The sequence below is a fragment of the Dermacentor silvarum genome, chromosome 1, assembly GCF_013339745.2.
Source record: "Dermacentor silvarum isolate Dsil-2018 chromosome 1, BIME_Dsil_1.4, whole genome shotgun sequence".
NCBI lineage: Eukaryota > Metazoa > Arthropoda > Arachnida > Ixodida > Ixodidae > Dermacentor > Dermacentor silvarum.
Genome location: NC_051154.1, coordinates 85,783,991 through 85,799,987, shown reverse-complemented (window position 1 = coordinate 85,799,987; position 15,997 = coordinate 85,783,991). Strand labels below are relative to the sequence as shown.

General features: G+C 43.8%; 1 protein-coding gene across 3 annotated transcripts in view; it reads left to right on the top strand.

Moving 5' to 3' along the window:
• LOC119431788 (GATOR complex protein WDR59-like) overlaps nucleotides 1-15,997 on the top strand; it is a 110,891-nt gene that overhangs the window by 79,243 nt on the left and 15,651 nt on the right. Inside the window, exons 21-24 of one of the 3 annotated variants that reach the window (XM_049670580.1) lie at nucleotides 7,455-7,525; nucleotides 9,987-10,013; nucleotides 11,617-11,683; nucleotides 15,757-15,874. In XM_049670580.1, the coding sequence (XP_049526537.1) occupies nucleotides 7,455-7,525; nucleotides 9,987-10,013; nucleotides 11,617-11,644 (126 nt within the window). In that variant the 3' untranslated portion in view covers nucleotides 11,645-11,683; nucleotides 15,757-15,874. Of the gene's footprint in view, nucleotides 1-7,454; nucleotides 7,526-9,986; nucleotides 10,014-11,616; nucleotides 11,684-15,756; nucleotides 15,875-15,997 lie in introns of those variants that run through there. The other 2 variants (XM_037699260.2, XM_037699265.2) reach the window with 2 other exon arrangements.

The following is a 15,997-nucleotide window of genomic DNA, read 5'->3' as shown; positions in this document are numbered from 1 at the left end:
AACTAGCCTGAAACTACAAAGGAAACTCACACAAGTTCCTAGAAGTGGGGAACTCATTCAGGTTCTTCCACCTTGAGGTTTCCACAGAATTAATTTTTGTTAAGTGACGAAATTAATTTTTTAGGAATCTTACTGCACCTTTTCTTTGTCATTATCCCTTTTCTCTTTAACAGCAACAAAATGTATGTTAGATAAGTTGATTTCTGCAACCATTGTTTAACACTCCAAAATTAGCATTTCTATAGCATGAAAAAGCCTAACAGAAGTTTCGAGCTGGTCAACATCGACAGAATTTAAGGAAAGAAAATAAAGTGGCAGAGGTTAGAAAAGCAGAACAATTAAAGTGAAGGACAAAAAAGAGCATTTGCACTGTATGCCCATTCGTGCAATAATTTAATAATACCAGGCAAGCATTATCTGGCAAGCCAGTCACCAAATGCCACAGCAAGATGGCAAAGTAAGCAAAGATATGCATGCATAGAGAGAGCTGTCCAGTGTAAGTGTTCTTTTCAAGGATGTTTTGCAGAATGGACTCAACCCCACAGTCTTTGCATGCATTATCAATTTTTCCTTTCTGGAATACTGCCAACAGCTTATTGGGAAAGGTCCCATGGTATCGTCCAAATCTATTATCCTTATGACATATTTAACTGGTAGCTTCTGAGCATTGTGGAAGTGCTACGAAGGTAATAAAAGACAGTTTTAAAGCTGTATTATGAGAACAAGTAAGTGGTAAATTCCTCGCTGGTGTAACCTATTTCTCCTCGCCCGTACCTCCTCGCCCGTACTCCTCCTCCTACCTTTTCCTTCTCTTGTACCCTCCACTGCCGAGGCGCTGGGTAGGCGGGGACACGTGCGGCTCTCATTGGCGTCCCAAAACAACAGAGGTAGAAAAGGAGAGGTGGCCAAAACGATGCTGCTCCGCCAATGCGCCGCGCATGACGCGACGGCTCTCTATAGTTGCCGCCGCTTTGTGTAAGGTGGCAGCAGGGGTAGTCTGGGCTCATTTCACTGCTCTGCCGTACTTGACAGTACGTGTAGCCGGCTGGCGTCGTGAGCATTCAAGCTGTATTTTTACGTCTCTGACTTTTGAGAAAGAGTTTGGCATCATAGTGCCAAACACCAGAGAGGTCTTCAATAACACTCAATAGTTACCGTCGCTTAAAATGGACTTTTCGCACAGATTTACGCTTGCAGCATGACTTCAGACGCGTCGTTTAATCCTTGTTTATTTGATTGTTTTATTTCTTTATTTCGCTGGATACAGATTGGTTCTGAGAACTATACGGTGACTAACACATCATTGCCAAATGAACCACGTTTGAAACGAATATCTTTTGGATATGTTCACGATCAAGTACATCTGTTTCTTCTTCCTCATTACAATATTAATCCTTTATTAGCATGTGCGACTATGCAGAAACAGTATTGACTGTTTTCCCAAAACAATATATATATATATATATATATATTGTACTGGAGATTATCGGTGCCGGCACGGTGAAGTGTGAAAGAGGAAGTCGACGAACTAGGAGTGCGCGCTCAGGGGCGGATCCAGGTTTTTTCTGAGGGGGGGGGGTCAGTTTCTGTCACTGATGATGATGATGATGATGATTAGCCTTTCTTATTTACCGAAATTTACCGTTTTTCCTCACGATAAACCCGCGTTTTATACGCCTAAAGCAACACCTGTAGCCCTCCGTGGTGGCTTAGTCAGCTCAGGCGTTGAGCACGAGATCGCGGGATCAAATACCGACCGCGGCGGCCGCATTTCAATGGAGGTGAAATGCAAAAACGCCCGTGTTCTTGCGTTGTAGAGCAGGTTAAAGAACCCCAGGTGGTGAAAATTAATCCGGAGCCTTCCACTACGGCGTGCCTCATAATCAGAACTAGTTTTGGCACGTAAAACCCCAGAAAGAGGAAGAAGACCTGTAGCGAAGCCAGGTATCGGTTTCTCCGAGCTTATAGGAAAAGGACGTTACCCAATACAGCCATGTGCTTGGCGGCTGCGCCTGATAATACAGGGTGTTCAAAACTAAGCTTTATGGTTTTCTTAAAGTTAGGCACTGGGAGGCACGCGAAGACCACCTCTGCAAATAAGTTATATGGCTGGGGGGGGGGGGGGGGGGCACAAAGTAAGATGATAATTATCGCTGTGAGCAGCCCAATTAACTAAAATTGAATAATTATTTTTTGTTAACTGCAGTAAGTGGGTATGTTTGTATTGAAAACTTAGAGACAGTCGAGTTTCTACACAGTATCAGTCGGAAGAATTATTCTAGCTTGTCCGTGCTCCGAGATATCAGACTCCAAATTTCAATTGTCGTACTGCGCAGAATAATCGAGAATAAAGACGCGACAATTCTCATGAATTCCCGTGAATGATCATGAAGCTCAGTGACCACTTCTGTGGAGGGATGGCGGTGACATCTTCTCTCTTGAGTCGTGGTGGTGTGTTGACTAGAGGAACGTTCTTGAATACGGGCGTAACGGTCCGCTCCAACGCAGCAGCCACTAGGCTGGTTGTTTACGATATGCGAATCACCGCGTATGAAGACTCACGACGCCACCTACAAGAATAACGATGTGGTGTAGTAGGCGAGAGTGCGAGCCAGCGTCTTCATGTTTTGTTTCCCACGCGACGTCATCCTTTTACACAAGGCGCGCATCTGCTCCCGTTTCTCTAACCACGCGACGCCATCCTAGGCCCGCGCGCTGGCTTTGACCGCTGACGTCACTTCGCAGCCGCGGCTCGAGGCTTCGCCTCGCTCCGCGAGAACGCCCACTCAGATAAACGGATCCGGTGGGCTTGAGCCTCCTATGCTTAATGTACGACAATAAAACTGTGAAGTTACAATGAAAAACTTGTAGCGTACGAACGGTACTGTGCTCGTACTGGATATTGTCAACGTGTAACTGTGATCCCAATGAGTGCTACACTTAAAAAAAGTTGCCTATGCGTAGTTCTTAGTTTAGCTGTTAGTTGTTATTATTTATATATGAACACTTCAGCAAGAGATCTCTTTCATTAAGCAGGTTGGTCGCGGAACCGATGACAGCTAATGAGGCAACCGTTGACACCCCACGGGGAAACTAAGTTAAACAGGCGCGAAGGCGCTCGAGCGGACCTCGGAGTGTTTGGCAAAAGGGACGTCCCCTCGTTCATTCGACGCCACCGACGAGACGAGTAAGGCACGGCAGGCGCCAGGAGGTCCAAGGTGTTCATGAGAAAAAATAGCTACGCCAACTTCGCGACACCATACTCCTACGGAATACAACTAAGCTTGTGAGCGAGCTAGCTTTACTTCTACATGGCTGATACCACTGGTACTCGCGAAAAATACTTTTGAAGAATGCTGGTTGCCATATATATATATTTTTTAATTTTTGTGTGACAGGGCCATCCCCCTGTCAGCGAGGGGGCGATGCAGAAATCTGAGAGGGGGGTCAGGACATCCGGACATCCCCCCTGGATCCGCGCCTGTGCGCGCTCGATCGGTGTCCAGCTGAGACTGCTCCGTCTTCTTGTACTTCAGTCAGACGCCCTGTGGTCTTGCAAGAACATCCCGTGACATTTGGTGGAGGTGCTGGGTTAACGTCTTCCCCGAATGTCACGGGATGTTCTTGCAAGACCACAGGGCGTCTGACTGAAGTACAAGAAGATGGAGCAGTCTCAGCTGGACACCGATCGAGCGCGCACTCCTAGTTCGTCGACTTCCTCTTTCACACTTCACTGTGCCGGCACCGATAATCGCCAGTACAATATATATGTATGTATTATTGTTACTAGTATTATTAATAAAAAACATTAGGGTCGAGAAATCGTCAGTTTCCAAGCACGTTATTGAAAGATTAAATCACTGGGAGGACCGGCTGATTTAAAAAGCAGCGTTCATCGACGCTTTCTCGAACACCGTGATACTCATTGTAGAAGATTCAGCATGCGCGATCTGTCTGCATTGTGCATCCCAAGTAGAGTCCACTGCGCCGTGTCTACAGCGGTCACTGCGGCTTCACTTACTGCGTGTTTCACGCCGTTTCTGTTTGTTGTTGCTCAGAGTGGTCGGCCGCGAGCACGAAGGCACGGCGACGCCACTATGTCTACACAGAATGGCGTCTACTCCCATCGTTTGCAGTCTCCAACATTTCGTAGGCGCGTGCATGTTCTCACTTCCCATCTGACGCTACTAGCGCTGATGCTACTAGCGTGAAGGGAGCTGAACAATAATTAAACAATTGGTGACCGCGCAACAGTGAAATTTCGTCACAGCCAGGCGATCATAAATCAACTACATCCGTAAACTCAAAACAACCCACAATGACGTGAAAACCGAATATTTTTTTACGCTGTACACCCGCCGGTAAGAATTTTCACGCTTCCAGAAAAATACACGCACGTCCCTTGCGATCGGCGCTCTGTGTCAGTCTTGTCGAGATTACCCGTGCCGATTAGAAGTTTTTAAGCTCCATAGAGCCTGGCACCCTTGTTTTTGAGGGCAAGGCCAGCAGACAGCCTCTACAAGCTATTGAAAACACAAACAACGTTTTAAAGCCACAAAATTTGCGATAATAACCGACCTTTTAAAACACACAGTGAAAGCTTGCGTTACGCGTCTTTGAGCCCATAAAACCCCTGTCGCCCCTTGGCGACTGCTGTAGGAACTCGAGAGGTGCCACGACGTGCTTGCGGCGCTCGTTTGGCCTTTGATACCCCACACCTAGGCGGTGGAGGGTGCAGGAGAAGGAAAAGGGAGGAGGAGGAGTACGGGCGAGGAGGCACGGGCGAGGAGAAATAGGTTACGCCAGCGAGGAATTTACCCAAGTAAGTTACAGCCTTTGAAGCACTCTGAAATGTTCAGTCAATTATTTGAATTAGTCTGTCTGGATCACCATGTAATGCTCCAGAGAAGAAACAAAATATGGTTACACTACGGGCATCTCCTACAGTTTGCAAGGCATCCTAGCAGGCGATGTGCACTGGACAGCTTTTGTGCACACTCATATCTAATCTTGCCTATTTAACCTCCATACTCCGTCATATGGTACTGATCAGCTCAGTGGTTGACACACTACATTATGAAAAAATTGCGAAGGTTCTGTCAGCACAGTGCTGTGGATGTCATGTCTCACCATAAGAAGCAGTGCACCGAAGTATCCTGGTAAACAGAACAAATGTAAAGTATAGTACGAAGATGGGTTTAAATGCTTTCAGAAAATATACAGATGAATCTCGGGCGTATTGAACTTGCTGTGATGGTGAGCCCAAGACAATCGCAGCTGAGTTGAAGTTTTTCAAAGGCACGTAGAGGCTGTTCATTCTACTACATAGTAGGATGAGAAAGCCTCAAATTTTTAAAGCCTATTGTTTTTAACTTTTTAAAACTGTTTATATATAGTATAATTGTTTGGAGCATTTTACATGCTGGCTGGACTGAGAAATATTATTTAATATATAATGTCTACTGAAGTGTTATAGTACATAATGAGCCACTGAGGCTTGGGCACTTGTAAGTAACACTCAAGGAGTACTGACAAAAATTTTGTCCCACATTTCAAGCTTTTTTAGGTAGCTGTCAACTTTATAATTATGGTATAAAGCCTAAAATTCTCAAGAGTGCCACAGATGATTAATTACAGCACCTTTTATATCACTAGCCTAAAATTCACACCAAGTGTAGAACAATTTCAAAAGGGAGAACGGAGACTATTCACGTCACCGAAAACGGAGGTGGCGGTCACGTGGTATCACAACTCAAGGCGCCAGTCAGCCCAGTGTGGTGGTTGAAGGCCATACAGTGACCGTGTTGTCAAATTGCTGCCAAATTACTGCCAAATTACTGTCAAATTGGCCCTTCCAGTTGTGCATTTCTTTTGGAAACGCAGGAGAACCCACTTTTCCCACTTGTCCTGGCGAGCGCTGAATGGGCTTAGCTTTTTTTGGCAACATGATCATAGTGTCATCACGGTCAGTGGTGTCTGGTAGCAGGAGACTGCCACGTCAGGTTACTGTGACGTGAATAGTCTCCTTGTCAATAGTCTACTTTTTCACGTCCGAACTCACGCTGCATTTGGCGCATGGTTTGAAGAAATTGCATTTAAAAGTACTGTAATTAATATTTGTTGCCCTCTCAAGAAATTGCAGCTCCATAACGTAATTACTGTGTTGACAGTTATCCAATAAAAAAAGAAATAAAAACAAAACAAGAATTCACTGTCAGTGTTTTTTTTTTTTTTTTTAATGTACTATACTCTTTTTCATACTTAGCAGGTGACGTTGCTAAAGTTGCACATGTAGTACAGCCGTAGAAATGTATCACTCAGCGCATTTCGTAGTGAACTGCCTTTGATCTGCAATGTCTTGTACAGACTAACTTCTAGATATATATTAGAACTATAATGTTGGAGCTAATGCTACGTGAAATCATTTATTGCTTGTATGCTTTGTGCTTCCAACATGTGATCAACCATGCTTCGGTGTGAAAGCTGGTGGTGTGCTGTGGAAGCTGTGCAATGAGTGCGGTAGTACAAACATGTCACTCTGCTCATCATTGCGTGTTTTTTTTTATTGGTTCAAATCTATAATGTGTTCTACGTGATAATTGCTTCATACGTTATGACTTCAACATAGGTAGTCAACATCCTGACAAATTACACAACAAATTCTGGTTTCTTGCTGTCATGTACCATGCACTATTTTTTGGGCGCAAATGCAAGCAGCGCAAAAAGTCACTCTAGCCTTTCCAGCGATGCCTGGAACAGTGATTAAGTGAATAGAGTATTGATGAGGTTTCACATGTATTACACTTTCTTACAGACACTCTTATATGCTTCCTGTAGGAGGCAGCATTTTCCCTGCCATGCAACCCTTCAGTAGAACTTGCTCTTGGCCTAGTTGGTTCTTGCTCAATGACTTAATTGACAAAAAGCACACACACAAAAGGTAAAAGAAACACACACACACGATGAGACAAGCGGCAACATGCAACCCTTGCTGGCAAAGGCTGCTGTGCAGTAGTGTAGTTTACCTAAAATATGCGCCTAACATCACATTTCCATGTACTGTTTCTTCCTTTGATTGAGGCTCTCTATACTGCTTTTAGTAAATACAGAGAAATCGTTGTAAAAACAGATATAATTACTGTTGCCATGGTTTGAGAGTACTCCTAGGCAAATGAGTTAGTAAAACTGTATAAATCACGGTCAAGCCAAAGTTTTATGGCAGAGTATGGCAGAGTATGGATTTCGGAACTGATTGAATTTTACACGTGAGTTTTATTAGTACTGCCGTTTCCCTCTTGTGACCAGGCAGTGCATGTAGATCATAATGAAATTCTGTTCCTTTATGGCTCCCATGGTGCATTAACTTTTTACAATGATGGTACATATATGCTTTGACAGTGTGTGTTTGAGGTGACTTTTAATTAAGCCTGCTTCCATGATCTCTTGTGTCACAGAGACTGTTGTGTATCATCAGCACTGCTCTCAAGCTGATAATTCCGTTACAAATGTCACATGAAACGTTTGAGTGAGTGCACTGTCAGGAACATTACACTGTAATGTTCCTGAAATTATGGAAACCAGGATGGTATACAACCACTTAATCCCAATAACTTATTAGCACCTTATAATTATTTCCTCCATTTGTTCTAATGAATTTTTCTATTTGCACCCTCTTCATCTCATTTTCCAAAGCATGCATGTGAACTCTAAAGCTCTATTTCATTAGAACTTTTGTGTGCATCAATATGCTTTGCTTGCTTTTCCTGGTATAACGTTCTTATACATTCCTTCACTGCCTGCACTTACAGAATGGATAATGAAAACACATGATCACTTGTGTATGCTTGCTTGCATGAGCCCTGTGCATGTTTTGTGTTTGCCATTTATCATTGTCACCGATAGCAATATATTTGCTGTATGGTTCTGCAGAAACTTATGAATACACTGGCTGCATGTACTCACTATAACCTGATAATCTTGCTCTGTGAATCTTTGTTATGGTTATGTGCTATTTTTTAGAGCAGGAGAGCCATTAAATATATGTGCATTCATTGTACTCAAGTATTGGCTCAATTTTGTCTTGTTACAGTCACTTAAGTGTCTGCATTTTTGAAATTATTAGAACTGCCTGCAGTAACAGTGTATTTTGGCTGTTTATTTGTTGTCTTTTGAAATCTAGTCGCCTTTCAACCGTGCGTAGCAGTGATGGCTGTCACCATGGCCATAAACTGAACATGAGCTTAGCTAAGTTGTAGACTGCTAAGGTTTCAAGTGCTTAAAGTGTGAACCTTCTCTTGCCATTGGAAAAAAAAAATGTCGTTTTGAACTGCAGTCACCCAATTATGTAACTTGCTACATAGGTTGTCTATGATAAAGAAGCAAAAGTCCAGATAATGGCTGTACCAATGCTTTTTCAGAGACAGGAAGCCATGTCAGAACAGATCTTTAGGTTGAGAATGTTGAAACCACGCCACACAAAAAAAGGAAAAAAAAGAAAAAGAAAATTAGAAAGGAAGTTTATTATGGAACAACGTTGTAAAGAAATCAAACTGCACATTTAACAAGGTGTGTACTTATGTGGTACAACTACAGTTAAAAATAATGCATTTTGACAGATGTGTCAAGCCAGATTTTTTTTTCCTATGTTTCACAGAGATGATTTGAAGGGACATAAAGAGAACAATAATTTAAGCTGTGTTAGTAAACTTCCTTTTTACAATTAAAAAAAAAAAAAAAGCCACTCTTACCATGAAAAGGAGCTTAGTAAGCCAGAAAAGGAGTGAAAAAACAAAACAAAAAAACGAAAAAAACTGGTGGAAATGCTGCTTTAAGGTTTCCACACTAGCTCAATGTGACGTCATGGTTTCTGAGGGCATCTGCTCGGGCCAGGTTAAATTTTTCTGAGTGAAGATTGATTGCATTGTATTTTAAGAGAGCCAAAGACTGAACTTAGAATGTTTCAAGAACTTTTGCCGGAGCTGCGAAGGCCCAAATATGATAAAATACGATAACATTTGTGATGTCACACTGATGTACCAGCGCTAGGGCTCCAGCGCGAAATTCAAGAACTGAAACTTTGACCTTTATTTTCTCTTTTAATAAAGTACATATATTACCGTAAAATTAATGAAAATAGAGTTTTGAAAGAATACTTTATTTGTCTAACTCATTTAGTATTTTTATTTAGTGTCCCTTTAAGGGTGACAACTGATTTCTGTGAAATTTTAACTGTTTTGATGTTGCAAATTAGTCACAATACACTTAGTGCTATTTCCATGCTTGAATGTAAAGTTAAATTGTCTTCCACATTTCTTTAGGTATGATTTAGTTGTGTGCAAGTGTTGTGTGCATTTGGCACTTGTGATTTAATGTGCAAGAATGAGCATAGTCAGCTGGTTGAACTGTTGCCTTTGTATTGTGGCAATTTTATTCCCTTAACAAAGTATAAACAAACTTCACGTGAATTGAATGTGTCATTATCAAACAGAGATGTACACATACCCTACTAGTTTTCAAAATGTGGAACTTGTGAAAAAACTCACTTTCCTTCCAAGCTTGGCACACGACCAGAAATTTACAGAGGTATTGCATAGGTCACATACCGTACTGCCTAATGCACGCCTGCATGCTTAGGCAGCAATGATATTCAGCTTTTTTTGAGGTGGCTATGTTTTGAAAGTTGTGTACACAGCAGGTGTGTATAGCTAGGATCATTCTTGACAAAATTTCAAATGGCTGACTTCAGCAAAACCTGACGCATAAATAGGAGTATTGTGCATTGTCATTTGCTATGCTGTGCATGCGAAGCATGGGGTTTGTGGAGGGGTATTTTTTTTATCGTCATTATTTGATAAAAAGCAGTGGGGGCCTGCTCTTGCATGACACTGGTGCTTCGGACAGTTTTAGTTGCACTGCAGCCTTCTGTCATTACCATTTGCCTGTTCTTTGAGCGATGTTCCTTTATCTTTTTACATTCTTCTCTTCAGCAACTTACTGGAAGCTGGTGGCAGAAGGTATGTGCGATAATTTCAAACCTGCTCTGCTTTTGTTGCAAATTGCCATGGGATTCTCTTCTGCAGTCTATGCCTTTTTTTCCTCTGCTGCACTTGCTTTCCTCCCTTTGTGCATGAATATCTGAAGATAGCATATGGCCAGGTGTGAAGCTTGAGAAAATTGTGTTAAATACATCTCCTTGTACTTGTGATTAAGTTTGACTGGAAGTGAAGCAACTGTGTATGGTCAGAGTTTCACATAAATGTGACATTTTAAGCACTCACCTCTCTTGCGATGATATTAAAAAAAAAAAAGCACATTACTAACTATAAGCAGGATTCACTTCTAGGCATCCTCCCCTAGTAGACCTGTACCTGTTTAATACAGCATAATGTCATTGGAAGCACGCTGTAATGCAAAATGAGTTGAGTGCTGGTTAACATAAAAAAAAAAACACAAATGAAATGATCTCTCCATATAAGGTGTGTGTGTGTGTGTGTGTGTTTTAGCTACATTAAAATTTAAAAATTACAACAATATAAGTAATGTTGATGTTATGTTTACCAGTTGAGTGTCCAGATTGGTAGCCTCCAAATAAGAAGAATGTGCTCAGTTATTTTTAAATTTATTCATTCATACAAGCCATCTCAGGCTCTTACAGGAATGGGAGAAAAGTACAGTCAGTATTTGCCAACAAATGTTATGTGCGTAATTAATGAATTTGCAATAACTTTTTAACTGTTGATCTTAAGCGGCTAATTCATTCAAGCAGTTCGAAGCCCGATCTCAGCATTGTCTGGCCAAATTATGAAATTTTCAAGAAATAGAACACATGGTTTTCAGTGGTTTGTTTAAATGGTCAGTGAAAGGTGTGCACGTGACAAAGGTATCTTAAAGAAAATGGAGGGTTATGAGAAAAGGAGACCAAGCGGTCACACACTTAAAACTGGCAGTAGGCAGCTTAGGCAAGCTAGGAAAAAGGGAAACAAAGAAAATGTTTGTTATAATGACTTGTTACTGAGCGGGTAGAGACAGAGTCTGGTGGAGCCTAAACAACTTAAGGGAGTGGGAAATCATTGAAAGTGGTGAAATGCTACTTTTTAGTTTCGATAATGTATGTGGTTATCACAAAATGCTGTAAAAAAAAGTATTTGCAGGAAGATATTCATCAGGTGATGACATTTCATGCTAAAGACAATTGGAAGCTTTGCTAAAAGGCATTTAAATGCCCCTGTAGGCTCAGTAAGAGGGAGAGGGTGCATCTGCCATTGTTTGTCTGCATATTTATACTTCACATCTACATAGCCCAGTTTGGAAAATTTCTGTTGGTGAAGTGAAGTTACTACCAATTCAATTTTATCTGCATAGAGGAGCATCCACCCAGTGGCTAAGTTGTGTCGCTTGATTTCCTTTTTATGTTATTATATTGTTTTTATGATAAATATTTCATTGAAAAATTGAGCAGTTGTCATGGTTAGCACTGCCACTTTTCTTTAATCTGTATCAAAAGGTGGCACATTGTGGCTGCTTAAAATTGTGGTTAGCTTGTCAGCAGATAGTCTTGCCCTTCTGAAACTATTATAAATGTATTTATAATGCTAATTAGAATTTTTTTCCTAATAGGTGGGGGGCTCTCCATACCATACGGTAACTGGCCCGTCCGACTCTGTCTTTAGTGGACTGTACGTAGGTAATGTCTCCAGCCTCCTCCTATGTTGCAGTTTTTTTATCACTTGAGTCAGTAATCACACTTTTTTACACAAGTAGTTGTTATAGGTTCTTCTACCTCTCAAAGTGTTCATAGGCTCTGCCACAAAACCAGCTGCCTTGCACAGCTTCTGTGGTTGTTTTAGGTATTTGTGTGGAGGTTGTCAAAATATTTCCTCAGCGCTTTTACAAAAGCTGTAAAACATTAACAGTAGCGATAAAAAGTTCTGCAAATGCAATTCTGTTTGCCTAATATCGCCATTAGCACGAAGCTGGCCTCTGTGTTCAAAAATTCTAAAACATATCGCCATAGTAAGAGCTATCCCAAAGGGGCACAAGTGGGACACTCAAAAGTAATGACACTCAGATTTTGTAGAAATGGGACATAAGCATCTGTCTTGAAACAAAGAGAAAGCTAGTACACTGCAATGAACTAGAAGGGTATTACAACTATACCACATATGTGTGTACATACAGTATGTATGCATGTACTTACGTACGTACATCCATCCATCCATTCATCCATCCATCCTTCCATACATAGATACATACATACATACATACATACATACATACATACATACATACATACATACATACATACATACATACATACGTGCATACATACATACATACGTGCATACATACATACATATATACATACACACATACACAAACACATACATACATACATACATACATACATACATACACACACATACACACACACACGTACATACATACATACATGCATGCATGCATGCAGTGACGAAAAGTACTGGGCACGCCGCAGTCTATCTAACGAGTCGTCGATACGTGGCAGTGGGTACGCGTACTTTTTAGTTACGTTGTTGAGCTTCCGGTAGTCGATGCAAAAGGGTAGCGTTCCGTCTTTCTTTTTGACAAGAACGACCGGAGACGACCATCAGCTGTTGGAAGGTTCGATCACGCCGTCTTCAAGCATCTTGTGTACTTGTGTACGAATCACTGCGCGTTCCTTTGCCGACATGCGGTAAGGCTGCTGGTGTATCGGGCGTGCGTCGTCGCATGTGATGATCCTGTGCTTTGTAACCGAAGTCTGGCGTACCTTAGACGAGCTTGCAAAGCATGCCCTGAATTCAAGCAAGAGCTCGTGCAGTGCTGCCTGTTTGTCGTTAGATAACTCGGAATTAATGTCGACGTTGCCCAGTGACTTGTCAGCCAGCCTCACTGGTTCAGGGGCAAAACATTCAGCAACGTGTTCTATTTCTTCGGCAAACGCTATCGAAGTACCGCGGAAGAGGTGTCGATGCTCGTTACTAAAGTTGGTGACTAGCAACTTAGATCGGCCATCACGAAGCTGTAGCACACTCCTGGCCGCACAAACACCTTGCGTCAGTAGATGCGCTAAGTTACTTTCTGCGACCACTCCACCTTAGCGCATTCCACCGCACATCACTTCGACTAGAACACTGGCTCGTGGAGGAAGCGTAACACTTTCGGCGGAAACACATAGCGCGTCGTCACGTCGTTTGTCGTCGTTTGTGTCGATTGCTTGGTCGGCTGAGAAGGTGACTATACCTCCCCGTAAGTCAATAACAGCGCCGTATTCCTGCAGGAAGTCACCTCCGAGAATGACGTCGCGGGAGCATTCCCGTAGGACAAGGCAACTCGCCACGAATGTCGATCCTCGAATTCGAACTCTTGTCGTGCAGGATCCCAGTGGAGTAACAACGTGACCGCCAGCCGTACGAATCTGCGAGCCATGCCAAGGAGTAATTACTTTCTTCAGAAACGTCGCCATCTTCCCGCTTAATATAGAATAGTCCGCTCCGGTATCCACTAAAGCGCTAACCGTGTAACCGTCGATCACCACCGGTATGTCGAGCGAAAGCCGGTCATTCCGTTCAGCTGCAGTTGATGTCAGACCGGTACTCTTCTTTACTCGCGTCGATCGGAGGTCTTCAGCCCGTCGACTGCCAGCAGCCTCGCCCCCAAAGGTCGCTGTAGTTAGTCTTCCCGGCGGGGACTTGGCGACCGTCCGCTCGAATACCGCTGGGGCGATGGCGAAAATCGCCTTGGCGACGGTGAGCGTGACTGCTGCCCGGTAGACGGTGGCATGCGTTGCTGAGCCAGATAATCCTCAATGTCCCGAGGTCGTTGGCCCAGTCGGGGTGGCGGCGAATAGGCGAAAAAGCCCCGCAACCTGAGGCGTCGGTATGGGCACTGGCGGTATAAATGATCTGCCTCACCACAATGGAAACACAGAGGACGGCGATCCAGAGTGCGCCAAACATCTGACTTCCGAGGGGACATTCTATCATCGGCGTAATGCACCGGGTGCTCTTGCGGAAGCACAACCGGAGAAGCGGCATGGGGAAACGGTGGAGGCGTGCGTCGTTCCTCGATGTATGGCACCGATTGGGCTGGTGGGAGTGCAACCGGATTGGGCTGGTGGGAGTGCAACCGGATGTGCGGCCTGAACAAACGGCGGCGGGGACGAAGCAGGCTGTCGCAAGACTTCTGCGTAGGTCGCACGGTGGTGTACAGAAGGTGCAGGCACGGTGTTAGGAAAAGGAACGGTGGACCGGAGCGCTTGGTGCACTTCATCTCTTATAACACTCGCAATGGAGCTCACCGTGGCTTGTGGGGTGCCGTAAACCTTCAGTATCTCTTCGCGCACAACGGTGCAGATGAGGTCTCGAAGGTTTTCATTGGGGCTTCCAATGGCCGTCGACATGTCCATAGTCGCGTTCACTTGCCGCTCGTAAAAGTTAGAGCGCTGCTGAAGCATCTTCTCCATACTGACCGCCTCGGATAGAAATTCGGCGACAGTCTTCGGAGGATTACGCCCCAGACCAGCGAAGAGCTGCTCCTTCACCCCTCGCATCAGGTGACGCAACTTCTTGTCCTCGGTCATTCCAGGGTCTGCTCGTCTGAAGAGGCGCGTCATATCTTCGATGAACGCGGTAACGCTTTCGTTGGGAAGCTGGATGCGGACCTGAATTGCTCGTTCGGCTCGTTCGCGGCGATCAGGACTGGCGTAAGTGTTCAGTAGATGACGGCGGAACTCGCGCCATGACGTCAGTTGCTCCTCACAGTTTTGAAACCATGTACACGCGCCATCCTCGAGGCAAAAGTAGACATTCCTACGTTTAGTCGCGTCGTCCCATTCGTTGCATTCGGTGACGCGCTCGAAGTCGGTCATCCAGTCTTCGACGTCTTCGAAGACGTCGCCATGGAACGACTTCGGCACCAGCGGGTTCTGAAGTGTATACCGGTTCGTCATTGTACGTTCCATACCGGTTGGGGTAGTCTGAAGCACTACGGTGTCTTCAGGGGGCAGTCCCCGGATCCTGCGGCTGGTCCGATGGACGGGAGTATGGACTAACACAGGGCTGGTGCTTCTGCTCCCAGGAGGAGTCTGTGGCATGAGTGAGAAATACCCAGCACCTCCACCACTTTGCCACGCGTCTTCAAAAGGGGGCTGACGACATTTATTGAGAGCGGCTGGGCTCTGGAGAAAACGGCGGCGAGAGCCAACTATCGAGCGGGGCGGTTAGCACACGCACTTCTTTCTTCTTGCGCCTCTGCGCTTGCCCTATTCCCACTACTACAGGTGACAATACATACATACATACATACATAAATACATACATACATACGTGCGTGCATGCGTGCGTGCGTACGTATGTACATACATACATACATACATTTCTGGCATGTAAAAACCCAGAATTCATTGCATAGGTTTTTTAAAAGCCAGATTTGGAGGGAAAAAAATAAAGGTTTACCGAAGCAGAATTTTGATGCCACTGCTGACAGCAGAAGGTGATTCCACTCCAGGCTTTGAGCTCTGCATGAGGTTACCATAGCAACAAGATAATGACAGCAATAAGGCATGGCAGAGAGCTATAAGAGGCAAAAATCAAGCAGGGAAACAGCTACAACTGTTAGTGGTGGCACCCAGGTTCTGCTTTGATGGTCCTGTATAATATTTTTCTAAAACCAAGTACTTTGTTGTTATGGTAATGTGCACATATGCAAAGAAATGTTTTTTTGTTTTTTTTTTTTCAGAGTCACTAAAGCGAAATCGTTCAAACAGTTGGTCAGATTCCATAGATGACATTCGATTTATGGACAACAGCCCTGATCCCCGAGAAGTAGAACGCACCAATCACAGAGCTAATTGCAAGTAAGCGCTAAATATAGTCCTCATTTTCTGGAGATTGTTGTTTGCTGTCTCAAGGCTGCATAGGAATCGGAAGGCTTGAAAAAACTGCTGGTGCCTTGAGTGCTTGAGTGCTTATATGCACTT